The sequence below is a fragment of the Thermobia domestica genome, chromosome 16 (assembly GCF_964235325.1).
Source record: "Thermobia domestica chromosome 16, izTheDome1.hap1.1, whole genome shotgun sequence".
Lineage (NCBI taxonomy): Eukaryota > Metazoa > Arthropoda > Insecta > Zygentoma > Lepismatidae > Thermobia > Thermobia domestica.
This window is the reverse complement of record NC_137469.1, coordinates 75419612-75440425: the sequence shown is the minus strand read 5'-3', so window position 1 is coordinate 75440425 and position 20814 is coordinate 75419612. Positions and strand designations below refer to the sequence as shown.

The 20814-nt window shown below is 36.8% G+C and overlaps 1 protein-coding gene across 3 annotated transcripts in view; it reads right to left on the bottom strand.

Moving 5' to 3' along the window:
• LOC145673172 (uncharacterized) overlaps positions 1-20814 on the bottom strand; it is a 76909-nt gene that overhangs the window by 869 nt on the left and 55226 nt on the right. For all 3 annotated transcript variants that reach the window (XM_081742617.1, XM_081742616.1, XM_081742618.1), the window contains exons 5-9: positions 20596-20697; positions 16654-16729; positions 11549-11613; positions 10334-10551; positions 1838-1997 (exon numbers count right to left, since the gene is read on the bottom strand). In XM_081742617.1, the coding sequence (XP_081598743.1) occupies positions 1838-1997; positions 10334-10551; positions 11549-11613; positions 16654-16729; positions 20596-20697 (621 nt within the window). The remainder of the gene's footprint in view (positions 1-1837; positions 1998-10333; positions 10552-11548; positions 11614-16653; positions 16730-20595; positions 20698-20814) is intronic.

Below are 20814 nucleotides of genomic sequence, written 5' to 3'. Positions count from 1 at the left end.
AATTCAGAGTGTTAATTTATGAAAACTACGATTTCCCTAGTTCCCCCTTACAGAGGCCTCATCCGATTAGTTATCGGTGGAAATGAAAATTCTTTTTTCTGATCCATAGTTTCCAAGCTACTCCAACTAAACAAACTGAAAATTAACGACAGAACATCCATACGTATGAGTTATGAGTCAATTTACAGGTTTTGCAAAAAATTGATTTACACCTTTAGTTACATCTGGCAACACTATGTGGTTCTTAGTGTACTTCAATCGTTGCTTCCTAGTTTAAAAATATATGCATGAACAAAGCTTCATTTTGCTATAACTATTATTTGTGTAACGTTTCAGGTTCAAAAGTTCTACTATCCCAAACTCCGGGTTGCATTGTATATTGGACACCCTGTATATATATATATATATATATATATATATATATATATATATATGCGCCTCTGTCTGTAACTTTGTCCAATGCCTATAAATCAAAAACAACTGGAGATAAAAGGATGAAAAAAAAAAAACATTGGTAAATGTCATAGGGTGTACTGAATAAAGAATACTGTTTTTTCCCCACAGGGCTCCCTATGGTGGGGCTGGGGGAGATGTCATTCAAAAATGAGAAATATGCCATTTAATACATCATTACAAAGATCATGATCAAACAAAACAACTTTTGTAGTAAACAAAAAAATCATGTAGGGGGCACCGTTTAGGAAATAGCCATCATTTAAATGTGAGGCCATTTAAAACTGTTGCGGGACCCTGTGGAATATTCTCCATCAATACACCCTGACATTTCCCTGTTTAACTTTTTGTTTCGTATTTTTTTATCTTCAGCCGTTTATGACTTACAATATAAGCACTGTGGGGAAGAACTTTTCTTTAAATGGTGGTAACTTCATAAACGGTATCCCACACGAAATATTTTTTCCCACAAAAGTAGTTTGTTTTTTCAAGATTTTTTCAACAGTATATCAAATGACACACCTTTCCATTTAAAATTTCCAAGGACCCCAGCGCTCCATGATAGGGGATCATATGCGAAAAACTCTCTCCATTCAAAGCACCCTACGATATTTCCCTTTCTGTTCCTGTTTCATTCCTTTATCTCCAGTTGTTTCTTATTTATAGCCACTGGACGAAATTTTATATATATAGTAAGGATATGTGTAATTCTACCGAGAAACAAATCTTATTGAAGTTGGAAAATATAAAAGACACTAAATGTAATATTTTCAGAAATGCATTACTTATGCTGCAAACTCTTAGAGAAATAACCGAGTCTACAGGATAAGCTGCTATGTTTTTGAAAATTAATTATTTAATATCTTAATACCTTAATTCAGGCCTTATATCCAATCTTTGGCCTAAATTTTTATATCCAATATTTAGCCTAAAGTTTTCCTTGTTAATAAACTGAGAAATGACGAAGTGAAGAAGAGAAACAAACAAACAAAAGGCTATGGGAGAAAATAGCGACATTACACACAATACAATCGAAACGGCTGACACTACCAAAACAGTGTAGAGAGCTATATATCAATCATGAAGTTGGTACAAAGAGAGACTATCTGCGGTAATGTTCAGGTGCCATATAATACAGTCATCATACAAACTATATACACAAATTTAAGGAGCGAAAATGTTCTACTGGACCGGGAATTAAACTCGAGTTTCCGGCATTCCCGAGTCGGAATTTCCTTCATTCACATATATGTGCGTACACATATCTTAGACGTTTCTATCTAATTGGGGTTCACGTGTCTTGTTTTTTTGACACTTAACCATTTTATACCCTCTTTAGTCGTATACTAAATCTTCGATTTATTATTATTTTGCTGAAATTTACCTCGTGCTCTTTCAGCCGTTCTCCAATAATCGTTAAGCTTTCACCCAGTAATTTCAGATGTGCAGCTACGTCAACAGGCTGAGTGCCTACAACCTTGTATAGACCGGGCCCAACAACTGGTTCTGAAACTACAGTCGTGCTGCTTGCCTTAGTAACAGGCCTGAAAATAAAGATATATATGATTTATTAATGTTCTAGTTTATTTCACAACAGAAAGGTAACGGTTGCTTTATTTAAGACAAATTTATCTGAAAAATCCCCGGATTGGTCATCGACTCTTTGAATGCAAAGGAAAAAAAAATAATAGCATACAAAACCCAAACACTAAACATGGCATTTACAAAAACAAACTACCCATATTAGTACATATAGCCTATCCTCTTGATCTTTTTTTAAAAAAATAATGGATGATATCAATAAAAATAAGTAACTACTCCTGAGAAATCTTGATCGAAAATCGGAGTAACTGCAGCTGGAGTAATCTCCTCCCTCAATTTCGTATCAATAAAACAAGCCACTACTCAGGTCTAGACTGCTCCAGATTTATGAACGTTTACTCGCGTTTCCTCTGCGCGTAGCAGTGAGTCGTATCAATAAAAGAAGTGATTACTCATTTCTCCCATACGTCGCGCGGTCATTTCGTTGTTTTTAACCTATGGCGTAGTATCCTAAACAGCATGGAAGGGGCAAGTAGCAACGACGGTTTCAATCAAAGTGCATTTGTGGATACAGTGAAACCTCTGAATAACGGACACTAATGGGACATGAATTTTTGTCCGCTATTGAGAGGTGTCCGTTACAGAGAGGTTACACAAATGTAATTTTTCACAATGGTAATTGTATGCAGTAATATACAGTAACTGCATTATGTATGAGCGTAGATACGTAAAATTCAATATGAAAATATTCTATTTAGTACGCATTTAAATTACTGGGAGGGATGAAGGAGAAATTCATTTCTGTTAAATAATGTCATGACTATGGAATGTGTTAATATATTCGTTCTTTGGATGAAAAGGCAAGTTATTGGAAGTGCATATGTTTATTGACCCAGTCCCAATCACAAAGAATATTCTCTTAGTGAAAGTGAAAAGAAAGCCTGGAAAACCCCAAACCCAGACTTGTTCCAGTGTCATAAGTAAAAGAAAAATGTTACTTTTCCAAAAAAGTAAGAGAGGAAACATTGCTCGTTGAAAATGTTATTGTAAAACAAACATTATTTTGTTATTTAAGAAATTGTCGGGAAAGATGCAAGGCCCAGATGAAAAACGGCTAAATTTGTTAGGGAAGGGAAGATCTTTCGCGTAGAATTCTTGGCCTTACGACTGACCTGCATGAGTGTTATTACTTATTGAAGATTTTCTAGGATATCCATCAGAAAGCAGTTTATTGCAGGCATAAAGAAAGAAGGCTTGAAGCTGTTCTGTTTGATAGTTCACCAGGTTTAGACTCATGATAGATACACTTGTGGGGAAAAGACTTTTCTGTATACTGTAATATATTACGGAACCGAGAATAATTCCTGTCCGTTATGAAGAGGTTATTGAAAGTTTGGGGGAAAAAAGGACTGTCCGCGTCCGTATCTGAGAGTGTCCGTTAAAGGGAGGGTTTTGTTCCATAAGAGAACATATAAATTTGCCGGGACAAAAAACTCTGTCCGTATTATAGAGGTGTCCGCTATTGAGAGGTGTCCGTTAAGGGAGGTTTTACTGTATTATAAAATAGTGTCCAGTGGTACTTTTAAAGTCATAGTTACCAGAAAGTAAACGAAGGAAAGCCGAAGCTTTGAAGGCAATTACAGTGAAATGCAACGAAATATCAAATACATCTACGACTGAGACACAAATCCAAAAGAGAATCTTGAATATTCGAGCGAGAATAAAACAAAAATAAAAAAGGAAAAACGGGAAACAAGAAAGTAACACTGAAACCATGAGAACGAACCTATTGGAGGTGATGGATGTTGATTCGAATCCAGCAATATCAAGATCAACACGACAAGCGCTTATCACGTGTTGTCCAAGGTCTTTGTAGATTGTTTTGCTTTAAGAACGAAATCAGACACTTGGCCCCTTTGTTTTCTTTAAAAAAAAGTCCAGCCAGTCACGTCATAAAGCACGTCCATCTGATTGCGTTTTCCACACCATACGTGTCCCCTTTCGCCTTGGCATAAAAATATGCAACCCTTCCTATCAACGTTGAGTTGAGTTGATTTTGAGTTTAACGTCCTTTTCAGTAGCGAGGCTATATGAGACGGGACCCACTGATTAACGTGGTATCCGAACCACAGGAGCTCCCGCCGGGAATCGAACGCGGGTTTCTCATGCCAAAGGTACGTACGCTAACCGCTTAGCCACGAAGGAGCTCTTCCTATTAGCGTATTTGTCTCCAAAATACTAGGTTTCTTCATTGCCACGTGTGTATAGTCAAGTGCTCCGATAGCACCCGGAAATGTATATTATTCTTGCCACTCTGCCTTTGCTGTTTGCATATTACGCACACTTCCGGAAACAATCAATTTTCAGATTTCGCAATAATCGCATCCATTACACTTGTAGTAGTCATAGACACAGTACTTTGAGCCAGGGTTGGCTGGTTTAAACTAAGGTTTAAACCAGCTGGTTAAAAAAAAAAAAAAAAAAAAAAAAAAAAAAAAAAAAAAAAAAAACTGGTTTAAACCAAAAAACAAAAATGTTCGTAAAAGTGTAAGTGTTCGTAAAATCTTGATGAACACACATTTGTGGGTTATCACGTTTCATTACCGTATATTATTCGTATTATATTCAGACCTAAATTCCCCATTCATTACTCAAAAAGATTATACTACAAAAGCAACTTTTTTTTTTATAAGTTTATAAATGTTTATTTTGTGATTTTTTGTAGTTATTATTGTTATGTAATTGCAATCGAAGAAAAATTCTAAATATTGTTTCGTTTCAATGTTTACTATTGATAAAATACATCGAAAATGCCGTACTTTTTGTGTGTGTGTGTGTGGGGGGGGGTCATACAGACCTCACGAGAGGCATTTAGTGAAGTAAGTATCTTTGGTATCTATTTATGTATAAATGAGTCTGAGCCAAAGTGGACTGAAATAATTCGTATCTTTATTCACTTTTCTTATTGATATGCAGATTAAGTCGGTGTATTTCTTTAATTTGGACCAATAAAAGTCGTTATTAACTAACTTGAACAAAATTAGTTCTTCTGTACTCTGTAGTACTTTGAAATTGTTCATATGTAATTCTGTGTAATGGTTTCACTTGTGCAACTGTTTATCTTTTTGTCCTTCTGAAATGACTCTTGACAGAGATCAGTACAACATTTTTTTTATCAGGATTCCTTCGTGAGTGAGTCGGCAGACGTATCGCATTTGTGGCCAATTAGTCCTGGTTCCGAGTTCAAATGGAGGACAATTTCTCTCGGATGTAACTCGAGAAGCGGTTTTTATTCCGCTTTAAGGTTATGTGACCCCTTCCAGCATAACTCTGTTGTCGCATAATAACATCAGGGCGAAACAAACTTATTTCTGTCCATATATGATATGAATATATAGAGCAAATTATTTAAACCATAAAAACCTGGTTTAAACAAAAAAAAAAAAAAAAAAAAAAAACCAGTTTATTTGGTTTTTTTAAATAAAAACCATGGTTTTTGCCAACCCTGCTTTGAGCCACACCAGAATCCCCTGACATTCCGACCTGGACTCACGTAACGCAAGAAAATCCGCATTTTTTCGTCATTACGTAGTACACCATCCCAAATTTCGGTTGATTCTCCTAAAAAATGTTGTGCTAACCACTCTACATTTTCTTTCATGAATCTATAATATATATATATATTTGTAATCTCCATTTGCAACATTTCTATGCAGTTTACATTTTTTTCTACGTAGCAAAACAATCATATACTCTGACATATTTCGCACGGAGTCACCTATTTAGCTTGCTCCACAAATTTGGAGAAGTTACTAGCATCACAGAGGAGTCTTTGATTTTTATTGATATGAAACGCAGAGTAGTTACTCGGCTCGAGAATAGAGGTGTGGTTACTTCAAAAGGGCGGGGCTTCTTCGAGGTCAGCCGAGACGTGTAGTGTTCAGTTCTTTTTTTATTGATACCAATGCGAGTAACTACTTCAAAATTGGGAATAATGAGTAACTTCTCCGTTTTATTGATATCACCCAATATTCTTCATGTTCAGTCTTATATCCATTTTTTATTTATTTATTTTTTTTCACAAAGGCTAATTACAACAATTGAAATCATTGTTAAAAAATAGGATTTCTGTAAGTTTGTCTTTATAAATTTGCATCCTTAGTATAATCTAAGGAAATAAGTCTGATTTGAATTGTTTAACGTGTTCGGTGCCACCTGATGCCAATGGGTGTCAACTGCTACTCATTCTATGTACCATCTATTGTATGCCATATATTTTGCTAGAAATAGCTTTCTGGTAGACGAGATGACCCCATATTTTAAATGGCGGCAGTGAACATGTTAAAGGAAGAAACAGATGTTTCTATCGAAACAAAATTTATAATTATGCTCTCACAGCAAAGAGAATACAATAACACCTATTAAACTAACAGTTTACAAATCAAGGGGAAAGTTAGGAACTCATATTTGTGGAACAGTTCAACACGTACTGCGGATGGTTAAAAATCACAGATAAATCATTTATTAATGAAGTTTTGTGTCAAGAGTATGGAAGGGAACAAGGAAACAGGTGAAGAAGTTCACAAGGAAGATCGAAGACGGGGAGAAATGCCCTTTAGGCTAAGCGAGACGGATGATTAAAGTAAGTGAATGATGATGGAAGAATCGGTGGAATAAGATTGTGGGAGGAAACGGAAGTATCTCCAGAAAACCCACGGACACGATGTTGTCCACCATGGTCTAACTTAGCCGGAAATCGAACCAGGGACCTTGCACCACAGGTAAGATCGCTATCATTGATCCACTGAGCCCTCCAAGATCGGAAAACTTCCTGGATACAGAGAAGAAATATAAACAATTTATAACGAGACGGTATAGGAAAGAATGTGCAACAGGGAGCTACTGTCATAAAAGAAGTTGCGTAGATATGAAACAAAAGGAAACTTCATAAGAAAGGAAGGACAATAAAGGAAATAAATAGTGAAGAGTCGAGAAGGTAGGAAGACAAAGAGAAGATTCATAGTCTACTAGAAAGAAATGGTTATAACAAGCAGAGATTAAGGACAAAGATGAAAAAAGAAATGAAGATAGGATTTGATTTTGAGTTTAGCGTCCCACTAAGGCTATATGACGTAAACCTACAGCTTAACGTGAGATTCGAACTACATGAGCTCCCGCTGAGTATCAAACCCTGGTCTTTCACGCCATAGACCCGTATGCTACCCACTTAGCCACGAATGAGCTCAGAAAAGAACGGAGAAGAAATGGCACAGGACAGGGAGCAATGGAGTAAAGACGAAAGTATTGAAAAACTTATATATTAATGAAAGGCGGAAACAACCGATTTATTATTTTTACACACCAAATCGTCTGTCGGAGCAAATTCAATAACGCATAAAGAGTGAAAAAGTGAATGACTGGACCAGGACTCAAACCCGGGATCTTGTGGTCTGAGAGGTAAGCACCGACATCAGGAGTGAGAAAGAGTGTGGCTGTTCTGGGAAGCAGACTAGGTGATGTAGTGATTAACGCATCGGCACGGTATGGCGGAGATCCCAGGTTCGTGTCCCAGTCCAGTCATTCACTTTTTCACTCTTTGTGTGTTACTGAATAACAGGAAGAATAATTCTGGACGTGGTTAAGACGACGACAAGGAATAGAAGAAAGAGGGTCATATGTGAAAAAGAGGAAGGGGTTGTGTATACAGTGCAGTGTGGAAAAGATTGAAACAATATAGAGACGACGTGAGGTCGAAAAGAGAGAACAATGCAATTTACAAGAATGTTAAAGGACTGTACATTACATAGACTGAGAAAAGAGTCCAAAGACTGGAAAGGGAGAATAGGACAATAAGAAAATGGAAGAATGCAGAATAGATAAAGAATGAACGGAGTAACGAACCAAACAAATGGATTGGTGCAACATGAACTCTTATCAATGAATCTTCCCTTGATAACACTCTAACACCGTTTAGACACTCTTTAGATGTTTCGGAACTCACAGCTGGTTCCCTCCTCAATGGCAAGGTGAAAGGAATTAAAACGGATAGGAGATAAAAAGTGTAAAACAATACATACCACTAATACAAACACACAATACACTAATACATACCACTGAATAAATAAATGTAACGTAAAGAGTAGATCCTGAGATGAACGAGCAGAGCGAAGTGCAAAAGGAGTGGACTGAATTAAAGAAAGCGCGGTGACTATTCCACTTGCCAGATTTAAAGTAGGCATCAAAGGTAGGTACCTAAGTTCTATCAATGTTGCCAGTAACAAGGTTCAATGCGGGTTTGTGATTCTTTAATCTCTCATTGTTTTATTTTTTATTTTACTTTTATTTAGTTTTGCTGAACCTATTACCTTTACCTGCTTTGCATTATGCGCCAAACCCGACATGCCCTCTTCCTGTGACACTTTTGATTGTCTAACATGTTTTTTAATTCGAGTGTTAATATTGCGTTTCGTTTGGCCTATATATGAGGAGTCACATTCGCATGGAATGCGGTAAATGCCTGACTTATTTAGTGGATCAACAAAATATCTTTTAAATCCGCTTAGATGTTTCTGTAGACTTTGTGGGGATATACTTGAAGCAGATATATTATGCTTTGCAAGAATACGTTGAATTTTTGGGGAAAATAAGGAATTTTTATCCAAGTTTCTGCTTCTTTGGAAGTGACTTTTCTGGGGTCTTGCAACGATCTACGTGTTTGATTAAACTACTTTTGTAAAATATACAACTTATAACCTTTTTCTTGTCCTATCTTGTATAAAAACTGTATTAACATCTTTTTGACGATCACAAATTAATAATGCTCTGCGAAAGAAATTCTCCCAAATATTGGCCACATAATATAAAACAGATTAAGGTAACATGTTAAAATAATAATAATAATAATAATAAAATTAATTATATTATTATTATTATTATAGAATCATTCTTTATTCATAAATACAAACCTGTATTGACCCTTGATACTGGCAACATAGAACTTGGATACCTATCTCTGAATCTGGCAATAGTGACGTAACATAGACACCGCGCTTTTTTAATTCAGTCCACTCCTTTTGCACTTCGCTCTGCTCGTTCATCTCAGGATCTACTCTTTATGTTACATTTATTTATTTAGTGGTATGTATTCATTATCTTACATCTTTTATCTCCTATCCGTTTTAATCCCTTTCACCTTGCTACTGAAGAAGGAACCAGCTGAGAGTTCCGAAACGTCTAAAGAGTGTTTTAAGCTTTTCAAGGGAGAATTCTTTGGTAAGCAGCCAATTTTTTGTTAATTTGAATCATCTTCTCATGCACCCATATAATTATAACGTCAAGTACGATGTTCGAACGAATAAAAAGAAATGAGCAAGACCAAGATTTATTTGTATAAATTTTGATATTGGTATTGCTTTTTAATTATGTATTTTTATTAATGTTTAGCTGTCACAGGGCTGCATGTAACAAGAGAGGGGGAAGAGGAAAGTACATGTGTCCAGAATCGATGCAGGTGGGCAGGTTTACAGATGAAGAAGGTGTAAATAACAGATGGCCTTTCAAACAAACGGAGCGGTGGACCTTTACTTTCACTTTTGGTTGTTTATTATATATATATAATCTTATAACTACTATTACTACAACAAACCTTCACAGCATTCGTGTTAGTAATTTTCACAAAACGTTCTTTTACTTCAATGTTAATGGATACGAAAGCACTATTGTTTCAAAACAGGAATGTGCAGTCATAACATGTTCATAATAAAGATATCTGAGTATCTTTTGAGAATTCGCAGAAGAGAATAGGCTTACTTATCTACTTAATTTTATCTTTTACGTGCTGAAGTCATCTTTTTTTCCCGAACACACGAGGAAAAGCATAAATTAATTAGAGATTCAAGAAGTAATCCAGAGAAAAGCTTGCATCAGTAAGTAAACATTGAGGCTTGTAAGATATTGCAGCAAAATAGTATTTACTTCTCAAGATACCTATTATCGAAATTCTGAAGTCAGAAACATGTTTTACAAAATGTCAATAATATATGAAGAGTACAAGGAAAGAAAGATGAACGTCCAATAATTATATATCGGAGTAAACTAAAGTTTAAACTGCCACTCTCAGCTCCATTGTGATCGTCTAGTTCGTTTAGCACCACGGCATCTCTAAAACCTTCGTGCTTATATTGGCTCTGTGATATTCTATTTCAGATTCCGAACTCCCTTGCGCTTTCATTTCAGGCAGAAGTGGTATGTTCATCTCTTTACGCCTGTAATCTTCATACAAAGTTGGAATGGCTTGAGTCTTTGGCAGACACTGTACAAATAGTTCTGTTATACTCACTTGGCCTCAGGAGGGATTTGGGGCACCGCAACGGGAGCTACTTGCGAAAGAACAGTATTAACAGGCTGCTGTGCAACGTTTCTACTAGTTTTATCTCCTTGTCGACCAAGTTTGTTTAAAAATTTATTTCTTGCCGGTGGGGCTTTCCATCTTCCTGTATTTATTAAACCATCTGGATTGCCTTTTGTGGCGAGACGTTTAGCTCGACGTTTCCAGTTCTATGAAACAACACAAAAGTACCTATTAACATTTGTCCATTTTTTTTTTCTTTTTAAAAAAAATATTGCGTATCTATAAATTATTAATACATATATGTCACAAGCTCAAAAGTGCGCACAGCTAATACATTTTTTTAAATAGCTTCTCAGTATTACATTATATAGAAATCTACATCTACCAATTGCAAGAAAATACTATTTACGAAAAAAATCGTTATTCAACTAAGTATTTTATTAAAACACATCTAGTAACAAAGTAATTCCTAACTTAATATATCATTAAATTACGTGTATAATTTAACTAATTTACATCATTAAGATCCGTATCAATTTTTTGAGATTTATGCACATTGAAACTTTGTTTAAAAGGAACTCTAGACTAATGCAAAACTGTTTTTCTTTTAGCAAGTTAGTTCAGATTTTTTATTTGTTCACAATTAATATCTTTATTTTGGTAAGTAACAACGAATACACTTTCGCATTAACACTTACCAAAACAAACGTTCAACTTCTTTTATTCATACAAATGATCCAATAGCTTGATCCAATACTGACAAAATACACAAATTATAAAAACTATAGTAAGTGACACTAGCATATTGCTCCTTTTAAATACAATTTGTTAAATCTAGCCTCTTTGCCGGCCCAGTCGCTAGCACAAGAATTTTGGAGCGCAAGGTCTTGGGTTCGATTCCCGGTGGAGAGCGTCGAACGCACTACACTACACTTCAATCAATTACAAACCTACGAAAAACCGGTATTTCCTTACAATAAACGAGGTGTAAATTAGTAATTGTCAGTTCTATATATGATTACTCAATTTCAAAAGAAAGCTAAATATATTCCTTAGAAAAAGAAAACGCCCTCTTAATTTTCTTTTCTTACTAGGAGAATATACTTATATAAAATTGATTAGAAATTAAACGCTATTTAGAGTTCATGAACAAAACATGAAATAGACCAAATATTTAACAAATGAATTTTGTAGTATACTCACATATTTTTCATTGTTTGGAACCGTCGCCCACAATTCGCCAAGTCGTTTGCTAACGGTAGCAAAGTCTGCAAAAGTTTGTTGATATCTGATTAGAAACTTGTAAGTTTTTGGAGGAGGATGAGTAGTAAATTCATATACAAATTTGTATATCTAGCTTTTCGAGGGACCTCCACCAGGTGAAAAGAGAACTAGGTTTTGAATTTAGTAGGGGGGGGAGGGGAGGAAACAGGATTATGTATAGAATTCTAGATAAAATCACACTGTGTTCTTCGGTGTATGTTACAGCAAAATAGAAGTATTTGTATTTATGAGTTTCCTTACAATTACTTTCTTTCACTTCAGCTAACACAGTAAAATTCCAGAATCTTATGTAACTGATCTTCTGGTATACAGGAGATGGACAAAAAAATCTAAAAACACTTCATACAGGACACTTAAGCTTGGCCCTCCACTGTACAACACGTGTTGTGGTTGCCGATCGTTTGTTGTTTTCAATGTGTCATGTGGACCTTCCTCTTCCGACAGCAGTAACCAGTTCACTTATGAGTGTCGTTGTGTGAAAGTGGTGCGGTAAAATGAGCGACCTGACAGACTTCCAAAGAGGCATGATTGTTGGTGCCCGTCTGGTTGGAGCTTCAGTGGCAACAGTGGCGAACATTGTGGGGGTATCGAAAGGCACTATGTCCAATGCCACAAGGGCATATTCATGGGCAAACGACGCACAGTGGACGTAATGCACAATCTAGCTGTGCAAAAATCCAAAATCAAGTTGCTTGGAATTGCACCCATTGTACCCGCAATGATTCACAACGAAATCACAGATGACAAAAACAACAGTAGAAAAACGTAATGTTCTGCAGGGAAATGGGTTTGGACGTATAAAAGACGGGTTGTGATACAGCAGCAAGTATTACTAATGGTGGTCAAATTTAGAGGGTCAAAGTTAACCCATCGTGCTGAACGTTTGTTCGACTATTAGAAATCGAGAATTGCTGCATTTGCTGCTGCAGGGATGTACTATGATTGAAATACAAATTGATTGAAAAATTAAATGCGTTTACCACAAGTAGCACGCATACAACATCGTCAGTTGCTGTTTGTACAAAATGGTATGTGATATTGCATTTTAAGGGAAAACGATAAAGATATCCACCTCGAAATTTGTTTATGTGCAATAAATGAATGTTCTCCTGTGCAATAATAGTAACATTAGCTGCAGAAAACTGCAACCTGATAACGTGTTTAATCATTTCAGATACGATATCTATATTCCGCAAAGAGCGGTTTGATATTTGGCGTGAGGAAAGAACCCTAACTGCCAAACATGCTGCAGTTGCAACGTATGTCTAGAGCAGACTGGGACTGCAGAAGACAAACAGAGATGAAAATTAGTACATTCAGCAGCAAGTAAACATTTTTTATAGCAAAGTTTATCAAAAATGACAGAAATCAAATCGTGCACTGAAGGAATTTTTATCACGAGATAGTGTGTCTGAATAATAATGTCAGCATGGTGCCTCAACACTAGCGAGATGATCCAAAATCAGAGGCAACATCCTGAAGCACACTCGGAAGGCCACGAAGGAATTTGAACAACTGTCCGTACCAGCAAAGAAGAGAAAGATTTCCTCGATAGTGAAAACACACTCAACAGAAGAATTAGCATTTGTCGCCCAAGGTAGTTTATGTTTGTCTGAGAGAAGAGATGCAGCTTGCTGCTTGTTTCACAGACTTTACGCACCAAGCTTTTTGCCTCTTTTATTAACATTTTGGATATTGTTATCCAGCCACTTCCCATCTCATGATAAAAATGCCTTCAGTGCACGATTTGATTTCTGTCATTTTTGATAAACTTTGCTATAAAAATTGTTTACTTGCTGCTGAATGTACTAATTTTCATCTCTGTTTGTCTTCTGCAGTCCCAGTCTGCTCTAGACATACGTTGCAACTGCAGCATGTTTGGCAGTTAGGGTTCTTTCCTCACGTCAAATATCAAACCGCTCTCTGCGGAATATAGATATCGTATCTGAAATGATTAAACACGTTATCAGGTTGCAGTTTTCTGCAGCTAATGTTACTATTATTGCACAGGAGAACATTCATTTATTGCACATAAACAAATTTCGAGGTGGATATCTTTATCGTTTTCCCTTAAAATGCAATATCACATACCATTTTGTACAAACAGCAACTGACGATGTTGTATGCGTGCTACTTGTGGTAAACGCATTTAATTTTTCAGTCAATTTGTATTTCAATCATAGTACATCCCTGCAGCAGCAAATGCAGCAATTCTCGATTTCTAATAGTCGAACAAACGTTCAGCAAGATGGGTTAACTTTGACCCTCTAAATTTGACCACCATTAGTAATACTTGCTGCTGTATCACAACCCGTCTTTTATACGTCCAAACCCATTTCCCTGCAGAACATTACGTTTTTCTACTGTTGTTTTTGTCATCTGTGATTTCATTGTGAATCATTGCGGGTACAATGGGTGCAATTCCAAGCAACTTGATTTTGGACTTTTGCACAGCTAGATTATGCATTTCGTCCACTGTGCGACGTCTGCAAAGCACAACAGTGGTAGAAAGACAATCCTGTCAGATAGGGACCGGAGGGCATTAAAACTTACTGTAGCAGCTAAAAGGAAGAACACTGCAATGAAAATTACGTCTGAACTCAATTCCGGCCTACGGAACTCGGTTTTATCGAAAACAGTGCGACGGGAACTTCATAAAATGAAAATTCATGGCAGGGCCGCTATCGCCCAACCCCTGGTCACAGCAGTAAATGCGAAGAGGCGTATCCAGTGGACTCATGAGGACACAAGGCATGGACTCATGAGCAATGGAAACACGTAATGTGGTCCGATGAATCGACCTTCACCTTGTTTCCAACAACCGGTCGTGTTTACGTATGGAGAACACCGTCGCAGGCCTATGATACAAACTGTCTGCTCCCAACTGTAAAGAATGGGGGTTGTTCTGTTACAGCATGGGCAGTGATATCGTGGTTTTCTGCAGGTCCCATCATGGCCCTGCATGGAATGATGAATGCTAAGGCGTATGAGGCCATTTTGGGGGACCAGGTTCTACCCATGGCCCAAATATTGTTTCCTAATGGTGATGGCATCTACCAAGATGATTTGGCACCCTGCTACGCTGCAAAAACGGTGAAATCATGGTTTGAGAAGCATGACCAGGAGCTATCACACCTCCCTGGGTCCCCACAATCACCAGATCTGAACATCACTGAGCCATTGTGGTCTGAGTTAGAAAGGCGTGTTCGGTCTCATTACCCTCCACCAGCATCCCTTAAGGAACTGGAGCATGTTTTGGAGGAACAATGGTACAAAATTCCACACACCACGATTCAGGAGCTGTATACGTCCATTCCACGTCAGATCCAAGCTGTTTTGGACGCAAAAGGAGGCCCCACACCATACTAGGTATGATTTTCACACTTTTGCAAACGTTTTAGATTTTTCTGTCCAACCCCTGTACATCCTACAGTCTACTTTGCTGTTCAATTATATTAATGATATGCTTGCTCTATATGACGAAAGTTATAAACATTATAACACATAAAGTAATAGATTTTATATTCCAAAAGTTCCGACTGCTATTGAAGACGATGAACATAAATGATAAACCTTTTCTTGTTTTCCTTAACACATTTCAGACCAACGTCAATCTATTGCTTTGAAATATTCACAGACAAAAAAACGCAAGTCAGACCATGGGCGGATCCAGGACGGAATTCTGGGGGAGTGTAATAATGCTACTTAGAGCTACTTTTAAGAACTCCGAACTCTGGGATGGGTTTTAATTATATATTAAATAAAAAAAAATCCTCTTCTGGGGGGGAACGATCGCTCCCTCCTGGATCCGCACCTGAATCAGACAGTCTTAAGTTTGCATACACAATTTGACCATTAAACATTTTAATACAAAACCTCTAATACACAACTTTTAATCAGCAGAGTAATGCAACAATTTCGCTCAACTAATGCTACTAGATAAAAGATGTGTTGACTAGTAAATTTAATATTTTTTTATAAATGAATTTCTATCAATATAGTATGTAGTTTTATTTATTGATTCACTGTTGCTAAGAAATGTTGCTCATATATATATTATCTCGAAATTTAAAGTAAAGGTAACATTTCTCTTGTTTCAACTGCAACAATACGCTACTATTTGAAAAAAAAAAAAAAAAAAAAAAAAACTAATTTACTTTCTATGGTAACAAGGAATGTGGATCTAATGTATTTAGAAGTTTGTGAGCAGAAAGGTATGCACGAAAAATTAAAGAGATGAACGTTATAATTTTCTTATGTATAAGAAACAGACTTCTTTATCTTTCTAAAAAAAACAGTACATTAAAAAACATTTAGAACAGTTTATTTAGTTCTCTCTTATTTTATATTTTAGAATTGCTTATTTAATTTCCTCTTATTTTATATTTTAGAATTGCTTATTTAGTTTCCTCTTATTTTATATTTTAGAATTCTTATTTAATTCTCTGTCATTTTTTATTTTAGAATTGCTTATTTAGTTCTCTTATTTTATATTTTAAAATTTCTTATTTAATTCTCTTATTTTATATTTTAGAATTGCTTATTTTGTTCTCTCTTATTATATTTTAGAATTATTATTTAGTTCTCTCTTATTTTATATTTTAGAATTGCTTATTTAGTTTTCTCTTATTTTATATTTCCTTCAGGCTTCTTTCCAAATGTAAATGGAATTTTATTATGAATTGTCTTGAAGTTCATGTCAGTTACCAGTAGCAGTTGCTACAAACACTGACTTATATAATTTATATAGTATGTACGGACAATATATTTGAATTTACTCAACTCCATATTCCTTGAGCAGTCAAATAAGTATTCGCTTTCCGAAATATTTGGAATAATTGTTTGGCTACTCAAGGAACACGCAGATGAATAAATTGATCTATATGCTTTGTAGTTTATGCACGCTGTATGTACATTTCTCTTGAGTTTAATTTTAGTAAAAACAAAGTGAATCTTTAATCCCAATTTCCCTTTCTCTAAGTTTAATTGTATCGTTTAAACATACAGCTTATTTACGTACGTACCCATATCTGGATTTGTTCTGAGTATTTCTTGGCGAACTTCCTTGGCCCAAAGCATGTACGCAGTGAATCTAGTTTTCTGTTGAGAAATAAAGAACATTTAAATTTAAATATCACTAATATGATGAGTATCACTTATTAATATCAATTGTATAATGTTGTTGAACTACGGATGTTATTACAGTGTATTACACACAGCACAATTTAGGTCCAAGAAATTAGTTTTCCTTAGTCGCTGGTCATAAAGCTGTTAATATGAAACAAGATGGAATAGTCGATAAAATTCTCAAACAAACTCCCGGTGTAAATTTATTTTCGAATGTTGATATCTACATGTTATACATAGTATTTTAGTGCAGTCAAATGTAGTGTCATATAATTGTCAGAACGATTCCGTATATAATACGCGTCATATCTGCAAGATGCAATTTTGAAGAAAGAAAGAAAAGTGCTCATTATAAATGGAGGTATACCTCCATTTATAATACCATGTTGGGAACTTTTATTTTTTGTCTTAATGAAACATTCAAAGGTCATTTATTACAAGGAAAAATTTTAAGTGGGCAACAATGTTTACTTTCACCTAGAGGTAGGCTCACTCACTTATCCTCATTATTCATGCGTCAAGCACAGATTGAGGGATCAGAAGTTCTTTCGGTGTGATACCAACACGAAACAATGCTGAAAAAAATCGCTTACCTTGGTTCTGTGTAACAAATACAAGTAGTAAGCTTAGTTATTCATCCAGTCACCTCGATTTTCTTTCATGTCATTGTTAATATAAAAATAACCAAGAGAGTTCTGTCGCTTTTTCACCCACCACCTTCGAACTTCAATATGTCACCTAAGACGTACCTGGAAGATCAAAAATTGTCTTCATCAGCATCGACGACTTTCTGCCAACGTTCTGGAAGGCTGGTGGGCCGTGAAGCGAAGAAGTGCATTTTGCACCTCGACTAGGGATTTGAACTGGCGTCCTCTAAGGTGATTGTCCAAGGTAGGGAACAGGTGATAATCGGAACGGTTCAATGTCCGGGGAGTACGACGGATGCAATAGTGTTCCCCATCTAAGGCATATAATGGTGTCTCGAGTCATCCTAGCCACGTGGGGCTTAGCGTTGTACTTTAACATGGGGATCCCTTTGTGATTTAGAACTACTTGCTATAGTTTCGAGTTTTTCTTGAATATTGCTCAACTGCAGACTGTACACAGCTGCATTGATGCTCTGACCAGTTGGTAGAGCACGATACCACGAGAAGCCCACCAAACACACAGGAGGACCTTCTGGTGCAGTGCTGGTTTTGGTTATATTGCAACCGATTCATGGGATGCTAACCAATTATGACGGCGCCATGGACCTTCATACAGGACCCACTTCTCATCATTGTCAACACTGTCCAGAAATGGCTCCTTCCTCAGACGAGACAGCAAAGAAACACAGGTGTCTACTTGGGTTGGCTTTTGGCAAATCATGTCAAATCATGTGGGACCTATCGATCTAACTTGCAGTGCTTCCCAAGTTGATGGACGTGCTACCAAATGGTTTCTCCACTCATACCGAATTGTAGTCTCAGTTCCTCACATGTTTGGCCACTGTTCGCCTCAATTGATGCCTGAAGATCTTTATTTTGTACATGTGTTGGTCTTCCGGCACGTGGTGCGTCTTCGAGTGTTTTATTACCGTCTTTAAACTTGTTAAACCACCGCTGCACTGTCCGCTCAGTCACGACATCTTCACTAAAGGCCTGACATATCTCCCGCTCGTTGCAGCGGCGTTTGACTCCAGTTTGAATTCGTACAGCATACACGCCCTTATGACGCTCTGTGGAGGTCCCATGTTCACTCTGTCATTACGCAAATTCACGGTGTAACTGAACTACCACAACCAGATAGTATGTTGGATATACCCGCACCAACAACTGACCGCCTTATCTCCATTTGCATTCAACTCACGGTGTGAGAGCCAATTAAACACACCCCTCCACAGAAAGCGACAGAACTTCCTTGGTTACCTTTATATATTGCTTATTGCGAGCCAAGTAAGTGCACTTTGAAGTTTCAAGAAAGTTAGTTTAACTAAAACAGTCACGGAAATCACAAACAATGGAGATCGGATTAGCGATGTGCCGACCATACATGGTCTGATTTCAGATCGCCACAATAATACAGAATACAAATCATACTGAAAAGTAAAAAATAGAATAAAATATTTTAAGAAACGCGCATTCTTCAAAATAAGTAAATAAAACGAATTGTAGTAAAAATTTCAAAAATATCATAATTATATTTCCAAGAAAATTATTTTTTTAAAAAAATCTTTTTATGCATGACTAAAATCTTTTTGTACTCTCCTATACAATTACTTGATTTACATGATAATTAATAAATTTATAAATTGATTGTATATTAGAGCGCCTCCCACACTTTTCTTTCTAGTCATACATGAATAGGAAAGAAGTAATTTTCAAGAAAAAATACTGTTTAATATTATTAGTTTTATTTTGTTTGTTAATCTTCTTTGAAAAAAGAAAGCATGTTTTCAAACGCTTTAATTTTAGCACTTAAATTATCTCAAAACCTTGCCGTCGTATTGTATTTAAGATTGTACTACACAGAAAGTTGATGTGGCTACATGTGCTCGATATTAAACCTTCATCCCTGCTCACAGAATCGACCAATCTGAATAATAACAGCAGGAGGAAGCCGAAGGCTTCTGGTATCGGGCCAACTTCGTGCGTGTGTGTGGTGTGTGCCTCATGGTTCCCAAAGAGAACCGGTTTTGGGGAGGCTACGTCGTAGCACTTGTCCACACCAAGTTTTCCGTGACACAGATTCAAAAATAGTGCAGGTAAAATGAGTGTACATTGGAGTCGATGACTATCAAAAACATAGTTAATCGACATAAACACTTCGACGTTCCAGCACTTCGTTCATCCAATAAGGGGAGTAGAAAGCAATCGTGTATTGCGGTGACTACACCTGTAGCTCAGAAGTTGCGCCGAATGGCCCTGCAAGAAACCCCTCTTACATAATGTGTGATGGCAAGACGATTGTACGTAAACCGTAACCTATGTGACATCTTAAAGCACTGGATGATGTTTAAAACGTGGACATGTCCTTACTGCGGCCTATCAGAGGAAGAGAAAACGCCACTCCAGGCGCCTCTGCGAATGCTGTTTATCTGGGAAAAAGTGGAAGTTTGTTGCCTCACTCGATGAAGCATGGATTTCTCAGTCAGAATGTGGCAAAATTCTAGCTGCAACGTACACCCCATGGGACGCAAAAATCCGTCCTGATTTCATCCATCAGTGCAAGGCAAGTTTCTGGAAGAGATTTCCGGCTGTTGCGGGATAGTGTTATGAAGGCAAGTTAACAATTTGGCAAGTGCCTAAATACGGCAAAATCAACTCCGCATTTTATAAAGTAGCATATCCTCACACCAATTTATACAGACGATCTACCCCGTTTGTTTGGAAATGCAATAGATCAAGTCCGTGTCCTCATCACATACGTCCCGTTCTATATATAAATTCCTGCAACAGATGGCGGCAGACACCGTCATCCAGGCTATTCCCTTCCAGAGCACACCAGTGAAGATATCTAATGCCAGTCCCATAGATTTTTGCGGGTTTGGTCTATTGAAACGAGCACTCCCATCTCGTCATGTCACCAGTCCGTGGCCTCTGGAAAGCCTGCTAGAACTGGCTCAAGATTCTCGTTCGTGTACTTCAACGGAGCCTCCTGCAATGGAAGTTACGATGCAGAGCTATTGCGTAAACATATAGTGCTCACATCGAGCGCAATCAATGGTGGTCCCATGGTTTTTCCTAAGATAGGTGAGACGTCAAAATCGGACACATACAGACTGATTAACCTTCTGTATTTGAACTAAAACAATATATATATAAACAAAAAGCAATATTAAATATTATACGTATACTTACACCTTTATCCTTTCTTTGGGCTTTCATGCGACCAACTATTCTTCCATCTTTAATAATAAGTTTCTTTTTAGTAGATTTTTCAAGCATATACAGCGACTGGGCCTGCAACACAGAATAAACGTATTAACAAAGAGCAACACATAAGAGCAGTGGAAAGTAAGGAATAAATAAGTTTTTTATTCCCACTTTTTCTGAAAATACTGATTACTTTTCCCTTAG